Source organism: Trichosurus vulpecula, chromosome 7 (assembly GCF_011100635.1).
Source record: "Trichosurus vulpecula isolate mTriVul1 chromosome 7, mTriVul1.pri, whole genome shotgun sequence".
Classification (NCBI taxonomy): Eukaryota; Metazoa; Chordata; class Mammalia; order Diprotodontia; family Phalangeridae; genus Trichosurus; species Trichosurus vulpecula.
Genome location: NC_050579.1, coordinates 200,978,708 through 201,001,029, shown reverse-complemented (window position 1 = coordinate 201,001,029; position 22,322 = coordinate 200,978,708). Strand labels below are relative to the sequence as shown.

Here is a 22,322-nt window from a genome sequence, read left to right as displayed (position 1 = left end):
TTCTTGAATCCAATCTGTCTAAGAAAAGTGATTGCAGTGATAGCAGTTTTTCTTATTTCTCTAACAATAATAATCGTTACAATAATAATAATAGTAACAATAATAATAATAATAACAATAACAATACCTAACATTTCTGTATCATCTACTATGTGCAAGGCACTAATGAATACTTTTTTGCTGGTATAGAAAACATTTCTTGTTCTAACATATAAAAATATGATTACAGAGGTCCTGCAGTCCAGGCTACCAAAGCAGCTGCTGGATCAAAGAAATATGATCTTAGTAAATGGAAATACGCAGAACTCCGTGATACAATCAATACCTCTTGTGGTAAGTTTGTACAAAGAAGGAATAAATATACTACATACATACATACATATACATGCACATGCACATACACACATATAAAAAGACTATATGGCTTGAACATAGTATCTAGGTTTATATGTTTTGTACAATAACTTTTTTGTGAACCGGTATAAATTATTCTTTCTATTGATTATTCCACTAAAGTAGTTTCCAAGAATTTAAATGGAAAGCGAAATTATAAAATATAGCTCTTCTTTCTCTTTCCCATGTCAGTAAGGAAGAGAATTGGAGAAATGTGGTGGCACTGTAGTGTTATATTAAATATGAGATATTCTGATGTTGATTAGGATAGTTGCTTGCCCATGTGCCTCAAAATTTTACTTTGAATCTGAAGGAAAAAATAAGTTTAGTGCTTTTATGTGAAAGTCTCTGCTACTTTTCTTCCCAAGGAACATTCAATGTCATACCTTCTTTTCCCTTCAGGTTAGTTAGGCAACAGGCATTTTTTAAACTCCTACTGTGTGCCAGGCACTGTGCTAACCTTTGGGAATACAAAAAAGGTAAAAATCAGTCCCTGTTCTCAAGGAGATAACATGCAAATAACTATGTACAGGCAAGATATATACACAGTGTATTGATAATGGCCTTAAAGGGAAGGCACTAAGATGACTGAGAATAGTTTCATGACATTGCATGCTATTGCTTTTCTCCCACCTCTCAATTATTTCTTCCCTAGATACATTTGTTGTCTCACCTACCATATAAAACTGGTTATCCCCTGAGATTCTCTCCCTGATTTTGTCCTTTTTTCCCTGTATAGATACTCCCTTAGCAGTCTCATACATTCATATAGATTTAACTATCACCTCGATAAAGACAACTCCTAAATTTATATCTGTCACGACCTGTCCCTAGAGCTCTAGTCCTGTATTTCCATTATCAGTGGAAAGCTCATCCTGGTTGTCCTGTGGCAACTCAAATTCATCATGTTCAAAACTAAATTTAACATCTTCCCCCCAAAATAGGCTCTTTAATGGTTTACCTGTTTCTAACCATTTTGTTGTCCAATCTACTTCCTATTCCTGCTTCCTAATGCTATATTCTCTACTAACTGCCTATTGAGTACAATATGAACTCCTTATTTAAGGTTCCTGTTCTGGCTTTATCCTAACTTTCTAACTTTCATTCTCATTTTCTTCCCTTTCATGTTTTCTGTGTTTCAGCCAAATTAGACTACTCTTCATCCCCCATTCTTGTTCTGCCATCTTCTGTCTCTTTACTAATGTCTCCATCATTTCCTATATCTGCAACGGAAGCTCATTTTTCCTTTTTACCATTCAGTTGCCATCTCTTCAAATCTCTCCCTTCCTTTTAAGCTCAATTTAAGTTTGGCCTCATTAAGGAAGTCTTTCCTGTCTCTCTTTCTTTTACTACCCCAGCTTAAAGGAATCTCTTCCTCCTTAAGTTTCTTGTTCTCTTCTTCATCTATTTTCCTTTCTATGATAGTTATTTCTGTGTATGTATTTCATCTTCTATTAGGTAGATGCCTTTAAAGTTAGGTCTATGTTGTGTCTAGCTTTAAATCCCTGGGACCCAGTTTTATATATGTGCTTAATAAATAGAGAACACGTATAGCACTTACTTTGTGCCAGGCACTGTGCTAAGAGCTTAACAATTACGGTCTCATTTGATCCTCACAACCACCTTAGGAGATAGGTGCTATTACTATCCTCATTTTACACATGAGGGAACTGAGGCAAACAGAATTTAAATGATTTGTCCAGGGTCACAGAGCTAGTTTGTACCTGGGGCCAGATTTGGACTCAGTCTTTCTGAATTTCTGGCCCAGCATTCTATCCACTGCTCTACTTAGCTGCCTAAATATTCGTTGAATTTAATTGAAGTATTGCATTGCTTCCTTGATTAAATACTAATATTTTAAATAGAGGTTTTATGTCTTAGGACCTAAGTGCCTCATTTTTGCTGAGCTTTATAAAAGATACTGAGGATAGAGAGAGTCATAAAATTCCATAGTTAGCTGAGAAAGTTCTGAAGGATGTGCGGTCCACCCCGTTATCTGAAGCATGAGCCTCTACTACCATGTCCTAGAAAGATGGTCATCCAGTGTCCACTTTAAGACTTGTAGTTACTGCCTTGTAAGGCAGAGGCCATTTTTAAAAACAGTTCTAATTATTTTTGTTGTTCATTTATTTCAGTTGTGTCTGACTCTCTCTGACCCCATTTGGGGTTTTCTTGGCAAAGATACTGTTAGTGGTTTGCCATTTCCTTCTCTTGCTCATTTTGCTGATGAGGAAACTGAGGTAAACAGACTTAAGTGACTTTCTTAAGGTCACACAACTAGTAAGTGCCTGAGGCCAGATTTGAACTCATGAAAATGAGTATTCCTGACTTCAGGCCTGGCACTCTATCTACTGTGTCACCTTGCTACTTCTAATTGTTAAGAGATTTTTTTTCATTGGACAAAAAAATCTGCTTTGTTGTAGATTTTATCCATTGGTCCTACTTATGGTAGGGAAGAGCAGAATAAGTCTAATCCATCTTCTGCATAATGACCCTTTAAATATTTGAAGACAGACATCATGTTTCACTCTACTTTTTCTTTTTCAGGATAAATGAACTCTTGACTGATTTACCTATGGCCGGTTTCAAGTCCCTTTACCATTCTTTTTACCCTTCTCTACTTCAGCCTTCCAGTGTTCTTCCTAAATTATGGGTCCTAGAATGAAGTAGAAAACTAAATCTCTTTTTCTGGTTTAACCATTTGACTTAGTAGAATATGAAATAACTCATGTTTCCCTCATTTTAAAATCTCCAAACAAGACTTTTTTTACTTTTTATGTGTATACATGGTAACTGGCACATAGTAAGGACTAATTAAATACTTGCTTGATTAAATTGAATAATGAATGAAATAAATAAATAACTACTATACTACCTCTCTTACTTACCTTGTCATATCCATTGATTCATATTGAACTTAGAGTTTTCCAAAATCTCTTCCTTCCCACCTCAATCCTCTACTTGTGTATTTATTTTTTGAACCTAAGTGCAGGACTTTACACTTATCTCTGTATATTCCTTAGCCTACCCTTTCAGCTCATTAAGATCATTTTGGATTCCATGTCTGTTATCCACTGTATTGCTGGTTGTCCTGATTTTATGTTATTTTCAAATCGATAAGCATATTGTCTGTGTAATCATTCAAGTTCTTGATTAAAATATTGAGCAAAATATGGCCACAGAATCAAATAAGATAGTGTATGTTTATGACTTTGCAAACCTCAGAGTACTGTTTACATTGAGCTGTGATTGTAAAGTTGAGTCTCATTGGACTAAATCTAGGTAGATATTACAGCTGATGTTTCAATGCAATGGAAGAATCAACTTGACGATTACTTAATTTGTTCTTGAATTTGTAGCAGTTTTAAGTTTCTCTCAGACCATTTTTCTGTACTTTAGAAATTTTTTGGCCATATCTGTGTTTTCAACAGTGCAGGTAATGCTCTGATAAAGAAATTTCCTCTACCAGTACAGGTTGGCAGCTGTTCTGCAATTTAAAGTTTTAAAGAGTTGCCTGGGACTTGTCCAAGGGCATATAGCCAGTATGGATCAGAAGTTGGGCTGGATCGGAGTTCTTCCTCTCCCTCTCTCTTCACTACACTATTCTGACTTTCTGCCTTAGACTTATACTGAGAAAATGGAATTAAATTTTTTTCTTTTTCTCTTTGCCTAATTTTTTATACTTGATAGATATTGAACTATTGGCAGCTTGTCGAGAAGAGTTTCATAGAAGACTAAAAGTCTACCATGCTTGGAAATCCAAGAACAAGAAGCGCAATACAGAAACAGAACAACGTGCACCAAAATCGGTGACTGATTATGGTAAGACCTTGCTATAACTTTGAAGAGTCTGTCCAAAGGAGCGTCAAGATAAGCTAAAAATTTATACCAGAGCTTATTATGGTTATTTTACCTGGCTGTAGATAAGTGATTAATATACAGGGTTTTGGTAAAAGATTTGATATTAATTTCCAATAACAGTGACTTTTAAATCACTAAAAACATTATTTTTAATTGAGGTGACCTTATGCTACTTAAGTATAATTATTATTCCACTTGTTTTCAAGACCATATCCATTAAGAAATAAGGAATTTACTTTGAAAATGATATAGTTTGTCCAATTTTACTAATAGTGTTATAAATATGGTTGATCAAGAGACATTTATATTTGAAATTCTTGTCTCATTTATATCTATAATAATAATAGCTAATATTTATCTAGTACTCAAAACTTTGTAAAGCATTTAACATATAGTATGCCACCTGATCCTTATAGCAACTCTGTGATATGTTATACCTGAGGTAGCATTACCTACATTTTGTAGATAAGGAAACTGAGATTCAGTGATATTAAATGATTTCATGGTCACACATGTTAGATTATGAGCTCCTTGAGGGCATAGGCTGTTTTTGCCTTTGTGTCCCCAGCTTTTAGGACAATGCCTGGTACATAGTAGGCATTTAATAAATGCATGTTTTTGTTGCTTTAACACAATGTCTTCCTTCCAAGTCCACTCTTCTTTCCACTGATACAGTTGCCTAATTTAAGGCTGCCTCTACATTGACCAAGAAGATTATGGCATGGCTTTATTTTGCTGCAGTTTAAATTAATATACCTTTAGTTATTCTATATGTAGCAATAAACATAATCACATTTTCCCAAAAAACAAAGGTGAATGAACCAAGGCAAGGGAGTGAGTGAGAACACTTGTGCCCTGCATCAAAGATGTAGTGTAGGTATTTAAAAAAACAAAACAAACTATTTAGCCACATATATTATTTGACAACATGTTAAGAACAGAAAAGATAAATATAATCCTGAGTCAGACCAGTGGTCTCTCCAGGTTTGTAGTCTGTTTCTAAATATTACGTCAAGCCATGGTCATTTCCTTTTGTAATATCGTTCCCAAAATGGACCCTCAAAATTAGCTTTGCTTATATTTAAAACTTCATTGTCTATGGATTCATCACAGTCATTTTAGAGCAACTTGTATTGCATATTCTGTATAACCCAGAGTAATCAATTCAACCAGTCAATAAACATCTACAAGGCACTTACATATTAGACATTATACTAGGTACTTTGAGGAGACATATGCCAACATGAGATGGTTGCTGCCATCATGGCGTTTACATTATACTAGGGGAATACAGCATGTTCACAGTTTAGTAAATATGGGAGATACAGAAAAGGAAATACACAGTTACTTAAAAGGGCAACTGGAATCTTAAATACACAGTCACTTAGAAAGGCATTGGGGAATCTGGAAAGGCTTCTTGAATAAGGTACCACTTGGGCTGAACCTTGAAAAGAATTGTTAGGGGTTCTAAGGGATGAGGAGAAGAGCGCATTTTGAGCATAGGGTAGGGCAGAGAGTCTGTGCAAAGATACAGAGATGTATACATGTATTAGGAGGGCAGAGTTTATAATCTCAAAGAGGATCATAAACATGTCTGAAACGTTCGGAACCGCCGGATATAAGAAACTCTCAAAGTAGAAGGCAAAAGAATCAAAACATATATTTAGGCTCCACAGTAACCAACCCATGAACCAGCAACCCCATTTTGATATATTGATCAAAAGCTTCCAGGCCCAATAAGTACGCCTTGAAAGAGTAACCAGGAGGCTACAGAGAAGCATGATTGCGTAAAGCAAAATCATGCTTCCCCCTCTATGGTAATAAGATTACCCACTGGCCTGAAGTCTTTGTTCAGCTTCCTCCCGTAGGTCAGCTCTGCTACTGGCAGCTCCTGCTTCAGCTGTGGCTGTGGCTGTGACTGTAACTGTAACTGTAACTGTAACTGTAACTGTAACTGTAGCTGTAACTGTAGCTGTAACTGTAGCTGTAACTGCCTCTGGCTCCAACGGGAGCTGCTTTTAACCATCCAGCTTCTGCGGGGGTGTAAGGTACGCCGGGGAAAGCACAGGTTCTTTCCATCAGCTTAAGCAAGGGAAGCAAGGTGAAGGGGCCGACAAGCTTACTCCAGTCCAAGATACAAACAGCATTCAGTTCAGGGGAAAAAGCCAAACTAGTCAAGGGCACTTGTTGACTAAGTGCTAAGGAGCCCATTTTTGGTTGCCAAATTGACTGAAGCAGAAAGTATGTGAGAGATAATAACGCATAATCAGCCTAGAAAGATAGACTGGAGCTAGCTTGTAAAGGAGTTTAATTGCTCAATAGAGAGGAATTTCTAATTTATCTTAAAGGCAATAGCCAACCACAGAAGCTTTCTTGAACAGAGGGGTGACATTTTCAGACCTTTTTGGGATTGTGACTGTGGAAAGAAGAAGAAAAAAAAAAACAAAATGGTAGCTTAAGGGAATGATAGGATCAAATTAAAGTTTATTTTTTCTTTTTTTAAGGATGAAGAGATCCCTTACTGTGGGCATTTCAGTGCCTATTTTGTATTCACATCCGGTTATTCTTTTTTTCTTAAAAAAACATCTTCTAAATATCAGAGATAACACTTATTTCTTGTGTTCCAGGATTTTGTGTTTACACCATTTATACTCTTCATGAGTTTGTGGATTTTAATGACTTTCTTCTCTGTCTTAGTCTTTTCTGACTAAAGCCACAGTCTTTTAAGTTTTCTCTCACCATCCTCTTGATTATGTTAGCTGCCCTGTCAGAAACTTTTTTAACTATTAGGTTTTTCTCAAGGTATAGTGATCAAATGGCAGTTTTCTAGGTGTGGTGTTGCTATTCTGCATGAGGAATAAACAGTCATATTCCTCTCAGAAGAAGTAAAAATAACAACCAGGGAGAAATAAAGAGTTGAAGGAATTCACTATCCTCCAAACCAAGGTCCATTTCTTTAGTTGTATGAACAGACAGTTATATGCTGTTTAACAACAAAGAAGAGAAATCCTTTCCTGGGGCAGACCTCCTGATCTGTCTAGATCATACAGCTGTCAGTGTCTTAGCTGGAACTAAAATCCAGGTTTGTTGACTACTAGTGTAATTCCTTTTTTTTTTAATTTAAAAATTTTTTTTTAAATTTCCCTTTCCACAATAACTGTAATATTATTAGAGTACTGTTTGATCTATTCTTAAAGAGCATAGTCAGTTTTCAAGTTAATATTTTATTATTGATTCTTTTAAAACTACCTTTTTTCTTTTAAATTTAAATTTAGAAATTTCTTCTAAATTTTCTCTTTATTTCCTTTTGTACTTAATCGACTCAAATCCAGAAATATAGAATATGGCTACAAGAAGGTACCTAGAAAACTTTATGAGCCTGTTTGAGAAAGCACTGTGCTTAAATAGTTGTCTTTTGACCTGAAATAGCAGAATTTTCTGAAAAAAAAAAATCATGTTTCTTTATTTGAAGGATTAGATAACTTAATTTTTTTAAAAAGCAAGGTGATGACTACCACATATGATTAACAAAAATTTAACAATTTGATATTAGTGACTTTATAATAAAGTGTTATGGTTGAATTTGTATAATAATAATAATAAGTAAATTCTTATTTAGTTAGACCAAATTAAGATTTTTACGGAATCTTTGTAACATAGTTGAAAGTTTTTTACTTTGTGATTTCTTAAATATCACTAGTTTCATTAACTTTATAAAGAAACGGACTTCAAGTTGTTTATTTCAGGAATATGGGGGGGCTAGCCAGTGACTCAAACATATATGATATTTAATTGCTCAAAACTAGTAACTTTGACAGCTGTTATTTAGTTGATCTCTGGAATGAGAAATGGCATAAACTTATGATGTAGGATATTTGAAGAAATGGAGCAAACTGAGTCCATTATCTAAAAGTAGTGATTTTTTTATCCCTTAATGACTGCAGTTTTTTTTGGGAAATTTTAGCTGTCATTTCCTTTTCATATGAAACGGATCAAACATTAATTGTAGTATATTTGATGTGTTTATGTTGTGTATACCACAGTTGTCACCACTAAGAACAGATACTACTTTTTCCTTTCCATATTTGAAGCAAATAGAAATTCCTGAAACCTAATTGATCAAAAAACAACCAGAAAGCACTACATACATGTGAATTCTACTTGTCACCTGAAAGGAAAGAGGGGTTTAATGAATTATATATGTTCATTATCATGGCATGTTTATATTTTCAATATGAAATATTTGTTCACAGATTTTGCACCATTTTTGAACAATTCACGTAAGTGGGAAGATCCTAACTAATTTATAAGCTAACTGGAAGATGGGTTAAACTTTCTAACTTCAGTTAATCAGTGTTTTGCTACACTTTTCTATTAAATAATAGTAAAATGACATACTAATTTATTTATTTGTAATAGAATACCTTTTGAATTGAAAAAGCTTACTTGCAATAATTATATTAAAACTCTAAAATGCTTGTGTTTACCTTCCTCATTGAACCATACCTATATGTTGAGGTAAATTTAATTAAATCCATTAATATACTATTTAATAGTTTAATAACTTCATCTTTTAAAAAAGTTGACAAGCATTTTATACCATAGGTGTATATTATTCTTTCTATTGTAGCAAAACTCTGAATCTTAATATAACAGCTATTTGTTTAGAATCAGAACTAACTTTAGGTGATGGTTCTTAAACAGTATCTTTTTCTAGGTAATGGTATTAGAACATAAAATTTGATTCCAATAAGCCACTATGCATTTTAATTAGATACAGGTTTTGGATGTTAATATATGTGCTCAGTATTAGAAAGAAGACTTACAAATTGCAAAGGAAACAAATAAATAGGGATGGATTGCTCAGGAAGAGTTTTTCTTCTAAGTTTTTTCTTTTTCTGTAATACGCACTCTTAGATAACATAAAATTAGTGATTCAACCTACTATTTAGCTGATTTCTCTTAAAATCAATGAAAATGATGATTTGTTTGGATAAGATGCTATATTACATTGCTGATATGTTGTGTATGCATTTTTTAAAAGGGCTCCTGATAATTTATAGTACTGGACATAAACGTGGCTTATTCTATAAAAAATTTAAGTGAATTTGAAAGAAAGTTATTAAGAAGATTAATTATCTGATTTTTAACATCAGCATTACTAGATTTCCAGGTGCATATTGCTTCCATAGGCTCCCAGAAAAGTTTTAGTACTCAAATTTAGTACTTATTCAGTCAGCCAATTAGCATTTATTACGTGTCTATTATTTACCAGGCATTACTTTAAGTGCCAGGGATACGAAGGGAAAAAAAAAAAAACTAGTGACTGCTTTCAAGGAGCTCACAGTCTAATGGAGGACACAACATATAAACAATATGGGATAAAGTGATGGTAGTCTTAGAGGTAAGGCAGAAAGATTAAAGAGAACTGGGAAAAGTTGTTTTTTATTTGCCAAAGATGAGACATTGACTAAAACTTGCAGGAAGCCAGGGAAGCAGGGAGGTAGAGATAAGTAAGGAGAATGTTGTGGGTGTGGGGGATAGCCAGTGAAAGCATTCCGAGTCAGAAAAAGGAGTGTCATGTGTGAGAAACAGCAAAGAGGCCAGTGCCACAAGTGTATATGTAGGGAGGTAAGGTATAAGAGACTGGAAAGGAAGGGGGTCAGTTTTTGAATAGTTTTAAAAGCCAAATGGAGGATCTCATATTTGATCTTGGATGTAATAGAGAACCAGTGGAGTTTATTGATTGGGGAATAGGGGGTCAGACCTCAAAATCTGCCCTTAGGAATTTGACAGTTGAGTGACAGATTGAGTGGAATCAGAAGAGACTTGAGGTAGAGAGACCAGTCTTTGGACTGTTGTAATAGGCCAGGCATATGGCAATGAGAGCCTGTACCAGGGTAGTGACAGTGTCAGGAGAGGTCATATGCAAGAAATATTACAAAGGTAAAATCAATAGGATGTGACAACTGATTGGATATGGGTGGTAAGGGAGGAGTGAAGGATGACATTTTGGCTGTGACTGGGAGGATGACGGTGGCACTCTTGAGTGTAATAGGAAGAGGGAAAGATGAATTCAGTTTTGGACATATTGCGTTTAAGATGTCTTTGGGACAGCCAGTTCAAGATGTCTTATAGGCAGTTGAAGATAGAAGATTAGAAGTCAGCAGAAAGGTTAGAACTGGATAAGTAGATTTAAGAATAATCAACATAGAGATGATAATTGAAACCATAGGAGCTGATATGATCACCAAACTGAAACAGTATAGGAGAAGAGAGGCTAGGACAGACTCTTATGGAACATCCAAAGTTAGTAGGCATGACCTGGATTATGATCCAGAAAAGGAAGACTGAGAAGGAGCAATCAGATAGGACTGCGGAGAACCAGGGGAGAGTGGTGTCCCGAAAACCTAGAGAGAAGAGACGAGGATGGAGAAGAGGATGATTAACAGTGTCAGAGGCTGCAGGAGGTCAGGAAGGGACCATTAGATTTGTCAAGTAAGAGGTCGTTAGTAACTTAGGAGGGAGCAGTTTTGGTTGCAAGATGAAGTTGAAAGACAGACTTCAAAGAGTCAAGGGGAGGATGAATACAGGATGATAGTTAGCAGCAATGGACAAATTGAGTGAGGGTTTTTTGAAGATGGGGAAGACAGGAAACCACAGCTATAGAATGTTTGCTCTTCTATTTTGTAATATCTCTTTTACCAATTTATTTATGTTTCTGAAGGCTGCCAGTTGATCAGATCATATAAAATTAATAGACTGAGAAATGGAAGAGAACTTAGAGGTGTGTTGATCCAGCCCTTTGTTGCAGCAATTTGGCTGGTAGCTGTTGTGGGGGTGAAAGATCAACATGAGCCCAACAACAACAACGCTGCCAGCACAGGTTCTTTTGATCTGCTTTGCTAAGGAAAGTAATGTTAAGGGGTTAATAATCCTGCTTTAGTCCAACATATATGTATAAACTCACTTAGTTCAGGAGGAAGAGCCAGCACCCTGAACTTCAAAGCAAATACAAACAACTTACAAACATACACAATATAAACAGACCAGATCACAATTCATAGTTACCAAGAAACCATCAAACCATTGACAAGCCAGGAGGCTCTTAGAGTGGCTGCCCAGAGTCCCATGCCAACACTCCTCCAGGAGTGAGAGCCTCAAGCAAATAGCTCTGTTCTGTCTTTTTATACAGTCTTTGGAAGTCATCAAACGTCATTTGAGTGACCAGAACTTAGGTCCATACTGTTGGCTGTGGTCTTAGCAACTCCCCTTAGGTTCACAAGGGCTTCATGCCCACGTGGGCTTAGCACCTAGTAGTTAGGGTTTTGGGCCTGGGGCTTTGCACCTAGTAAGGCTCAATCAAAGACAATTTAGCATTCTAAAACAGTAAAAAAGTCCCAACTTAATAGTACACCCCTTCACTTTATAGATGGGGAAACTGAGGCCAAGTGTGGTGAAGTGTCTCACTGAATGTCACAGAAATACTAAGTAGCAGAGCCAGAACTGAAGTCAAGGTCCTCTGACACTGTTTATTGCCCCTTCCACCACCCCACACTGTCTCCACAGTGCTTTTGAAAGGCGTATGAAATGTTAGATTGATTATGAGGTGATCATTAGCCTTATGAAAAGTCATTCTTCATTCCATGAAAACTGCTGGATTTCTGTGTAATACTTAAAAAGGCTAAAGAGCTGTTCATTTTTTTGAGATTTGCAAAATGATAGATGATTTTAAAATTCTGAAATCTGACAAAATTGAAAGTAGTATTTTCTAGGTATAAAACCAAACAAAAAGAATGAGCATGTCTCCATTAATATGTTGGGTTCTCTTCAAAAGGTGCTGGGGCTTTTTCAACTTATAACAAAACTGGAGCTATATTTTGGACTATTCTGGGCTTTGCTTAACAGTTGTTGCTTTTTGCTTTTGTGTGGTTTCTAAAGAAACATTTTATTGATTAATTCTTTCTCCCTATTTTTTTGGTAAGAAGTTAAATAAGAATATTTATTACACATTCCATAACTTTTAGGAAAGTAATATGGCTATTTATAATATCTGTTCTAAGAAGTTCTTTTCATTGTACCTATCTTTTCACTGTGAGAAATCCAAGTTTAACTTGAGTTAGTGATTTCAGTCTTTTAAGTTGTGACTATAAAGTATATCAAGCAGGTTAGCTAAAAGCTCATTGCTAAAGATTTAGAGTTTCACCTTAGGGAAATATCCTAGGCATACTGTTTTAAAAAATCCAAATGTTCAGTATGAAAACTGAACAGCGGAAGAAGGACTGACGTGAGCTCAATTTCCTGAACTAGCAGAAAAGCAGGTATTCTTACCATGACTCAGGAGATAATTTAATATCTCAAATTTATTTCCTTCATTGGATTTTAAAAGATGGAAAAAATATTGTTGTTTGAGAGAGGGAATAAGAGGAAAGTTCTGTCAATATAGTATGCCGTTTACTCACATCATAGAAGATATTTGCTTTGTTTTAAATCAGAACTATTATTTAAACTTTCCAGAATCAATTTGACGTTTTAAAATACATGTTCGCTTGATCAAAGGGCAGTTTTTGATATGGTCATCAATTGAAACGGACATATCTGACAGTATTTACATCCTTTAGATTTGTCAAATTGCTTTTCATTAAAAAAGAAAGACCAAGGCTACTCCTTTTCTCATAATATTTGCTTTACTATAGCTATCATTTTGAACTATTAGGTGGGAAAGTATAGTATAAATATGACTAAATGATTTGGGGGGGTATTAACTAGAAAAAATATCACAAGTCCATGAGACATGCATTGCAGCTGGATTTATTACAAGAGAAATGAACATGCATATGGAATTATTATACAGGTGCAGGGAGTTCAGTGGCACATGGAAAGCCTTGGGTACTTAAGTTACAGGAAAAAAGAGAAGTCATGGGGAGGAGAAAGGATTAATTGCTTCCTGAAGGGGAGGAGAAAGGGTGATGGCAAGAGCCCCATTCTTTTCCCTTGAGAACTGCTAGACTAGGAAGATAGGATGGCCTCCTTATCTATAAGGGTCCCAGCTGTACAGTTTCTCAATCTGGTGTAGACTTACTGGTGCCTGTCTTGACTCCTAGGGACATACAGGGAGTCCAGCTTGGGGTACAAATAAAAATTATATCAGTTTGGGGTGGGGCTTTCTCTGTGTCACATTCAGGCCTTTCTGCATACTCCAGGTCCGGTGTTTCTGGAAAATACAGCAACTCAAGAAGACAAATTCAGAGAGTTCTGTATCATCCCCCTCATTGGTCATAGGCAACCTCTGGTCCACAGAGAGTTCACTTGGTAAAACATTACCATGGATACTACCCAGGAAGGGTCTCTGAAGGCTAAGAGAAAGAAACACTTCACAGCGATAAAGGTCAATGGACAGAAAGCTAAGAAGAGGACCTTGAACACTTTACATTTTGGGGGTGACACAGGATAGTGCCAATTACAAAGTGAGATCAGAACCATTAATCAAGCACAGTACAAGCCATAGTAAGAATGTTCAAAATCAGGGACTAAACCAGAGGGGAAAATGGCACAAGAGGAAGATAACTGAGAGAACTTAGTATACAGGTACAGAAAGTAAAAGTCAAAGGGGGATAGTAATAGACATCCATAATAACAAATAGTAGGTCTCCTTGCAGTTTAGTAACCCATTCTCAATGTCCATTCAATTAGACATTTCATCGTAGATCTCCAATGGCCCATGCAAACATCTGGAACATCTTTTCTTGGAGCAACCTGGAAGATACCATGTTGTCAGGGGCACCATTTCAGTAGATTTCCTTCCTGGTTCCAAGTTACTTGTAAAGACTCCTTAGACATACCTGCTAAAATCTTTTACAAAACAGATCTCAATTTAATATTTCATTACGAGTCAGAAAGATTACTTCTTCAACAACTAGTTCATGTGGCAAAAACCAGCTGGAACTTTGTGGTTCTGATCTAATCAATAACAGATCCGTAAGGGGAACATCAAATTAGGAACCCATAGTTCATTTGAAACTTTAGAGAATTTAAGTTTTAAATACCCCTTGCTGTTTCTGTCTTTATCTAAACTCTGTACCCAACATAAACACTGTTAACAACAAGCTACAGGGCTATTGTTACGTTGATGTATGTAAGACTTTCAAATACAAACAAAATATTTTAAATACCATGGAAGGTAGAACTCTTAAAAACTTCCAAACTTTATATTTGTATGTGTATTTGATCTTGTTTTCTCAAAAATTTTATCCAATTTTCTTACTTTATATTTTTTACTTTAACATAATTATTTTAAAATTCCAAATTTAAATACCACTTAATTTAAATTAATTCCAATTCAATTCCGTTATTCAATCTCACCCCTTAAGAGGAGCAGAGACAGATAGGATCTAATCCTCACATAAAAACACAGGTCACAGAACATGGTTTATGACCTATGACACACAAATGAATTTACATAAAAGTTTCCAAGTTAACTTCAATTGTAGCAAAAGACTTGGGATGGAATGTGTAGATATACTTAATTAATCCCCAGTTATATACAGAGAATAGTGTATATCAAACTGAATTGCTAATAGTAGACTATATTCAGTTGTTAGCCATGTTCAAATGAAATAGATATTGTAAACATTACTTTTCATTAAGATGATTGGCAGTACTGAAATTCTGTTCCTTAAAATAAAATAAAAGGTTTCTGACTTTAGCCTCATAAATTAATAGATTAATATCTTTATTTCACAAAGGTTTTTCTTTCTATCTTTGTCTTATTATACCCACAGCATTCCGAAAGAATGAGCTGTTTCAGGGATCTAATCTCATACTTGTATTAGCAGGCTGATGACAGGCCCAAGTACTAATTTACTAAGTTGTAATGACTACACATTCAGATTGAAAACAGTAAGATCTTACAGACTTTTACAATGTTCATATCTTCTGCTGAAAACTTGCTCTGATTGTAGAAATTTGCTTTAAGAGGAAAAAGCCAGACATGATTGTAACAGCATCCAAGCTGGGCCTTCAGACCTGGCACAGAATGACAAAATATGTGTGCCAGGATAAAGCATCCTTAGCTCTTTATGATATCAGGTAAGAGTCACAGTTGACAACCAATCAGGCAATATAGATTCCACCTCATAGATAGATTCAGGAATAACCAGGTGGGAAACATTCCTGTTCAAAAGGAAATAACTGAGCCAAAAGGATCTTACCTTGAGCTGTGCCAAGGTTATCCACTTTGCTTTTTCCCAGGTACAGACCTCCATGTATAATAGCTCAGGGGCACGTCCTTGTGATATATCTTTTGAATGGTGGATTACTGACTTAATGAACTATCAGACAACTATACCTGAATTCAGAACTCAAAACAATATCAATTAGAGTCTCAAGAGCTTTCACCTGAAATAGCCAGTTTCACTCATTGCAGCTCAAGGTTAGGCGGTTATTTTTACTCCCATGAAGTTGCAATAAGCAGTAAAAGTTTACCAGAAGTCACACACACATAGCAAGAGATTTCACTTAACACCACTCACTTGTTTTTCTTTTCTTCTTGAGTTTAGACTCATCCTGGTGTAAAGATCAATCATGAAAAAGTATTGCTAAAGCAAACTTGGAAATTCTCAGTAAGCCAGTTTCATCATTGTTTAGAAATTTCATGACCCAGCCTTCACAGGGCTGATGACCTTGCTCACACATATGGTTTCGAGAAACCTGGCAAGTTTACAAATGGAGGGGACTCTAAAAGGCCCTTTTTCACATGATAATTACCATTACCCTCTTAGAATGTAGGTTTTAACATTGTGACGTTAATCTTTAATACCTTAGGTAAAACTAATAACTCCCAGAAGTAATAGCTTTAAGTTGTAAGTTCCTCTTAACTACAAGCAAAAGTGGAAACATCCAGTTTCCTAAACTGCAGTTACAAAACATTATAAAATATGGTTGGCAGGGCTGACAAAATAATGTAACAGGTTTTAAACAATTTTCCACCTTTAGTAGTTCAGTTCGTACTCCAATAATATCCAAGTTATAAAAAGTTGCTCTTCTAATTACATAACTGATAAAATAGTGTACCAATTTTCACAATATAAAGAAATTTAGAAACAGAATGATACGTAAACAGTATTAGGTGTTTGAAATTTGAAACAAACCCATTACTAATCAGATGACCTCATTTCAGCTGAATGCATTTCCAGAGTACCTTGCACGGAAAATCTTTCATCACCATTGACATTGTACACTGATCACATCTAAAACCCTTATATAGAGTTACCAAATATGAAGCAGTTATATCTAATTAAATAATAATAACAGTTAACATTTATTTGGCACTTGCCCTATTATGCCAGGTCCTGTTAGACACTATGCAATCATGTGATCTCCACAACAACCCTGGGAGGTAGGTGCTGTTATCATTCCTGTAAAGATTAGTAAACTGAGGTAAACAGACATAAAGTAACTTGCGTAGGGTCACCCAGTTAACAAATTTTCAAATCTATGAATTGATTTGTCTTAATTCCAAAAGTATAATAAACTCTAGTGTATCATAGAGACACATTTCACTTAAAATCAGAATAAATTCAATTACACTTGAATCTATGTTGCAAACGGCACCACACAATCTCAATTTGTAATTTCAGTTTAGTATTATATTTTACACAAGGGCTATTTATTCCAAGCATTAAATATTAAGAGATTCACTGTTTCCAGCCATTCTACTGCCAAAGAATTTAAAAGTAGAAATCTGATAATAGGTTTAATCTACCCCAGTTATCCTTCTTAAGAGCACATTTTAATGTAGTTCAAATCTATAGTTCCCAATAAGATAAACACATGAAGTTTCATGCAGCCTCCTCACATAAACAAATCCAAAACTTTCTCAACCCTTTCTGTCAATGTATTCAACCCATCTTTCATAAACATCCAAATTTTCCTTATTACCGTCAGATTCTTTGCTTAAACCTTCATTTTGTTCACTCCCTAAATTCTCCTTGTTTCAATAGTATCTCAGACTGTTACTCTCTAATCTTCACTTCAATGAGTTTCTCCTTGAAAATTTAGTATATATTGTTGTTAAATAAAGCTGAAGACTTATTAAAGAATTTGATTCTCAGGGCGCAATATCGATCATTAATATACCTCTAACAATTAAGAAGTTGAATTATTAACATTTTTATTATTCACTAAGAGATGGAAACACCAAAATCCTTTAAGATGCTTTTAGCACTGATAAAAATCTTTAACAGCCTACAAAAACTTGGTCTGTTCAAATAATAATTAAGTTGTGGTATATCATTCACAAAAGTAACACAAAGCATTTTCAGGTTGCTTAAATAAGCTCCTCTTGTATGGGTGAGGAACAAGACAATTCTTAAGATTCAAACATATAATCTCTTATAAAATTGAGTAGGAGTGTCCTATAGTAAGTTATAGCAAAACCTCCAACTTCAAGATGCATATACCAATTCAAAAAGTTACTTTCACATGATGTTCCAGGCAGATTCAATTACCTTTTTGGTTGTTTGCTGGTGCACACAAAACTTTCCTCTTTTTCATAAGCCATGAAAAGGTTAAGTGCCAGTCCTATTCCAAAGTGTAAGCCTTGAAACTTTCACTGACAGCCCTCAAACCTGTCTCCCTAGAATCAGTGAAATGACCTCCTTCTCTGTGTGTGAAACAATAAACTAGTCATTCTAGGAGTAGGGGGTGGAAAGAACTTGCCCACAGTCCAGAAATGTGAAGGAAGGGAACAGTGTTGCAAGTATATTCATGCATAGCTCCTCATGTTGCTTGCTGGTGCCTATATGAACCTTCTGTAGTTTCTTGTATAGGTCAGAGAAGATTTTTTTCACATGTACATTCACATTTATTTGAAAAGAGAAAATACAAAAAACTACCATACTTCAATTCTTATGTTAGTTATTTACTTTCAGTTTTACTTATGGTGAACCTTGATTCAAATAACACTGAATAATTGAATTTTTTAAAAATAAGACTTCTGTGAATTTAAAGTTGTTGTCTCTTTTTCCCTGTCTTGATTGTCACTATCCTCATTTTTTCTAATAGCTCAGCAGAACCCAACAACTCAGCTTCCTGCCAGACAGCAGGAGATTGAAATGAATCGGCAGCAACGTTATTTCCGTATTCCATTCATTCGCCCTGCAGACCAATATAAAGATCCTCAGAATAAGAAGAAAGGTTGGTGGTATGCACATTTTGATGGCCCTTGGATTGCCCGACAAATGGAACTTCATCCTGACAAACCACCTATTCTTCTTGTAGCTGGTGCGTATGTTTTATATGAAATTAAAAATAATAACAATAGCTTGTAGCATATCCTCAAATATATTTATGCAGTTTAGCTGGAAATAAAGTATTATGGTTAAATAAAAGTTCTGGTTAACTGAGTGTCGATCAGTTTCTGTGTTGAAAGAATTGTACTCCTGTATAAGATAGATAAAGCTCCCCATCAGTAAACATGTTTGAACAGAAGCTTGATGACCAGCTGTCAGTGATGTTAAAAAAAGAGATTGCCACATGGGTTAGGAGATTGGCCTCAGTGGTTTTGGAAGTCTCATCCAAATCCAAAATCCTTTGATTCTGTGACATGTACATTAAGATCTCTCACATGCATGCATTTATGGGAGTGGTGTGTGTTTAGAAATAGGGTGCTTTGTAAACTCCAGATTCACCTGTGAACCACTTTGTTCAACTACAATGGCAGTGTGCTTTGAAAAGCTTCTTATGATTATAAAATTCACTGATCACTTTAAGCACACAGAATGAACTCCTAGAGCAGGGGTTCATAACCTTGGATCCATATACTCTCAAGAGGGTCCATGGATAGATTCCAGGGGATCTTTGAACTCAGCTGAAGAAAAAAGTATTTTAATCGAATTACTTTCCTTTGTTAATCCTTGGTATTTACATATTTATGAAATTATTCTGATGAGGGGCTTTAGCAGATTGCCAAAGAGGTCCATGATTTATCATAAAGTTACTCCAAAGGATAACATAGGTAGAAAGAAGACAGCTTCTGAATTCCATGAGAAATGATGAGTGCTTCAAAAATACAGTTTGTATAAAAGCATAAGAAGATAGAGCATATTAAAACAATTTGGTAAATACTTGTCAAAGAGATGGTGATGAACATGGAACTCTTTGTTATAACAATAAACCTAAACCAGAGGCTCAGTCAGTTTGTTTTTGCCTCCTGAAATCAAAGCATTTTCTTTGGGTTGAAAGCACAGGTAAAAAGCTTCAGGTTTGTCCTTGGTAAGTGATAGCCAAATATATTGCCCTTATAATAAGTGCTCTTTTTCTGTGCCTGACATACCAGCCTCTCCATTTCTTCTTTATGGACTTTAATGGCCATTACCACTGCATGCATGTTATGTTGGATAATCCAAAGTGACTTGTTTTTATCTGGAGGTTTTAGTTAAAAGCTTTAGACAAGAAACTCAGTTGTATATTTTTGGGTCTTCTTGACTTCTACCCCTCTGTGATTTCTTGGTTCTCTACTCTTGATGTTTTAAAACTTATGAATAAGTCAAGGATTTTTATTTTAATTGATCATCTCTGGGTTAACAAAGAAATGTAGATTTCTCAGCATGTTGTAATTAGGGAAATGTGCTACAGCCAGAGTTTATGATTTAATTTCATATCACTCACGGTGATGGTTTTTTAAAGAGACTTCTAAAAATCTATATATTTAAAGACAGTAAAATTTATGCAGACTGCTCTACAATGAAACCTCTCTGGCATGATAAAAAAGGGAACCTCCCCTACAGAAGAAAGATTTGAGAGGATAGATTTTCCTGACACTATCTAATGAGGTAGAATAAATGTGGAATTTCAGAACTGAAAGGACCATAGAAGTCTGGGACTCGAGGACACAGTATGGAGTTCTGGAAAAAGTACTGGACTGGGAGTCAGGAGACTTGGGTTCTGGTCTCAGCTTGGCCACTAGTTGTGCTTGGGATCTGAGGCAAGATGCTTCTCTTCCTTGGTCCCCAGTTTAGACATGTGGCAAGTGATAGGGTTGGATTAACAGTTCCTCAGCTCTAAAATTATGTGATTCTAAGCTCCTGTGAATTATTACCAAATGTATCAGGAAGTAGCATTTTATTGGTATGTTTGTTATTACTGAGAAATCACATTTGTGGAATTCTTGGGAGAGTTATAGTTTTTCATGATGTGCTAAAAGGATAACTTTTAATGAGTACTATAACTATGGATGTTAAAAGTATAAAAATTGTTTAATATGTTAAATCATTTTGAAATTGTATTATGGTTTTCATATGTCTCCAAAATTTATAGGTAAGGATGACATGGAGATGTGCGAGCTAAATCTTGAAGAGACTGGTCTGACTCGGAAGCGCGGTGCTGAGATTTTGCCCAGGCAGTTTGAAGAGATTTGGGAACGCTGTGGTGGCATCCAGTATCTTCAGAGTGCAATTGAAAGCAAGCAGGCTCGGCCTACGTATGCAACAGCCATGCTGCAGAACCTGTTAAAATAAATGCTGCCCATTAAGTATAGAGCTAGGAACTCTGGCAGGAATACAGAGGAGGATTCCTTTGTTCTCCAGAGGATTTAAACATTCCATAATCATGCTATAGAGGCTTAATATAAAGTGAACAGATTTTATTAATCAAGGGGGTTTGTTAATTTGTACTTTTTGAGGGTTAGTTTCAGTAGAGAACTCTAATTTTGAGCTGGAAGACTTTTTGTCCAGTGTTTTTCCATCTCAGTCTCAATAGTCTAGTGCATCTGCCTTTAAAAGCCTCTCAGAATTCTAACACTTGGCCCAAGTCAACAAATTCAATTATTTCTCATCTTTTGGCAATATACTTCATTAAATAATCAGAGTTACCCTTTTTAAAAGAAGAAACTTTTTAAAATATCCAAAGTCCTTGGCTTTTTAAAACCATTAAAACGAGGGTATATTATACCTTTTAACTGGAATTATAAGGCCTTAGCTTTAGTTTCTCACACAGAGAAGGTTAGGCATTTTTGAATATGATCAAGACGTTGATATCTTAGTCAGGGGGCTTTTTAGTATCTGAACTCAGTAACTTTACCAGGAACTCATTAAAAGTCTACCTAAAATTAGAAACTTTATTTCCCCCCTTTTATTGAGCCTTAGCTTGAGTGAAACAATTCTTTATGAATTTTGGGAAGATCTTAAGTGTATTTGATGTATTGTATAATAAAGGAGACACTAAAATTGATATCCTGCACAATTTTCTCTTTTTTGGAATCTGAAATGTGTGTTTCTTGAAGAACCTTAGTTTTATTTTCCTTAGACAAAAATATGCAATTAGTACAAATGTTTAATAGAAAAAATTGCAGATAATTCAATTAGAGAAAAGAAAAACATAAGGGAAAAGTATACTGTGGCATAACTGGAATGTTTCATATATCTTTTCTGCTTTGTCTCTGCTGTGATTCAAATGATAAAATTACTTTTGTGTCAAGATCTTAAGTCACTTAATGGAATTTTTGACTACTGTTTTTAGAATAACTTTTAATTCTTTTTTAGGCCCAATACTTTGCCTTTGAGGCTGTTTTGTAACTGTAGCATTGTTTTATAGGCTGTATAATTTAAAAACTATTTTGCTGAGTAATTGCTAATTTCTTATGTCTAAAATAATTTTAAAAAACGTTTTCCTCATTGTGTTAATTCTGATAAAATTATCAGCAGTGTAAAAGTTGATGTTTATGATATTCATACTAGAAACTTGAAGGAAAAGTGACATAGCCTGGGTTGTATTGGCATTCTGTTTAAAAGTCAAAAGTCTCATTTGGCTGTAGTGAACATTAAAAATTAGGAAACACAATGCTTCTCTGAACACTTTCTTTAATGCTGTTGAAATTTTAGCTTTCAAAATGAATTTTAGAAAGAAAAATATAGTTAGGAAAATATTTCCCAACTGATTATATAGTGTTTGCATTGCCAGAGTCACTATTTTCAGAAATACTCTTATCTTGTAATATGTGTGAAAATGTTTTAGTACAAAAATATTTATTTATGATTATACTATGCAAGTGATTGACTTCTTTTACAGTA

The 22,322-nt window shown here is 35.1% G+C and overlaps 1 protein-coding gene across 1 annotated transcript in view; it reads left to right on the top strand.

Moving 5' to 3' along the window:
- Window positions 1-22,092, top strand: part of MYO6 (myosin VI) — a 232,000-nt gene extending 209,908 nt beyond the window's left edge. The window contains exons 31-35 of the mRNA XM_036767011.1: window positions 230-333; window positions 4,084-4,215; window positions 8,508-8,534; window positions 18,319-18,537; window positions 20,572-22,092. Of these exons, the coding sequence (XP_036622906.1) occupies window positions 230-333; window positions 4,084-4,215; window positions 8,508-8,534; window positions 18,319-18,537; window positions 20,572-20,771 (682 nt within the window). The 3' untranslated portion in view covers window positions 20,772-22,092. The remainder of the gene's footprint in view (window positions 1-229; window positions 334-4,083; window positions 4,216-8,507; window positions 8,535-18,318; window positions 18,538-20,571) is intronic.
- The last annotated feature ends 230 nt before the right edge of the window (window positions 22,093-22,322 follow it).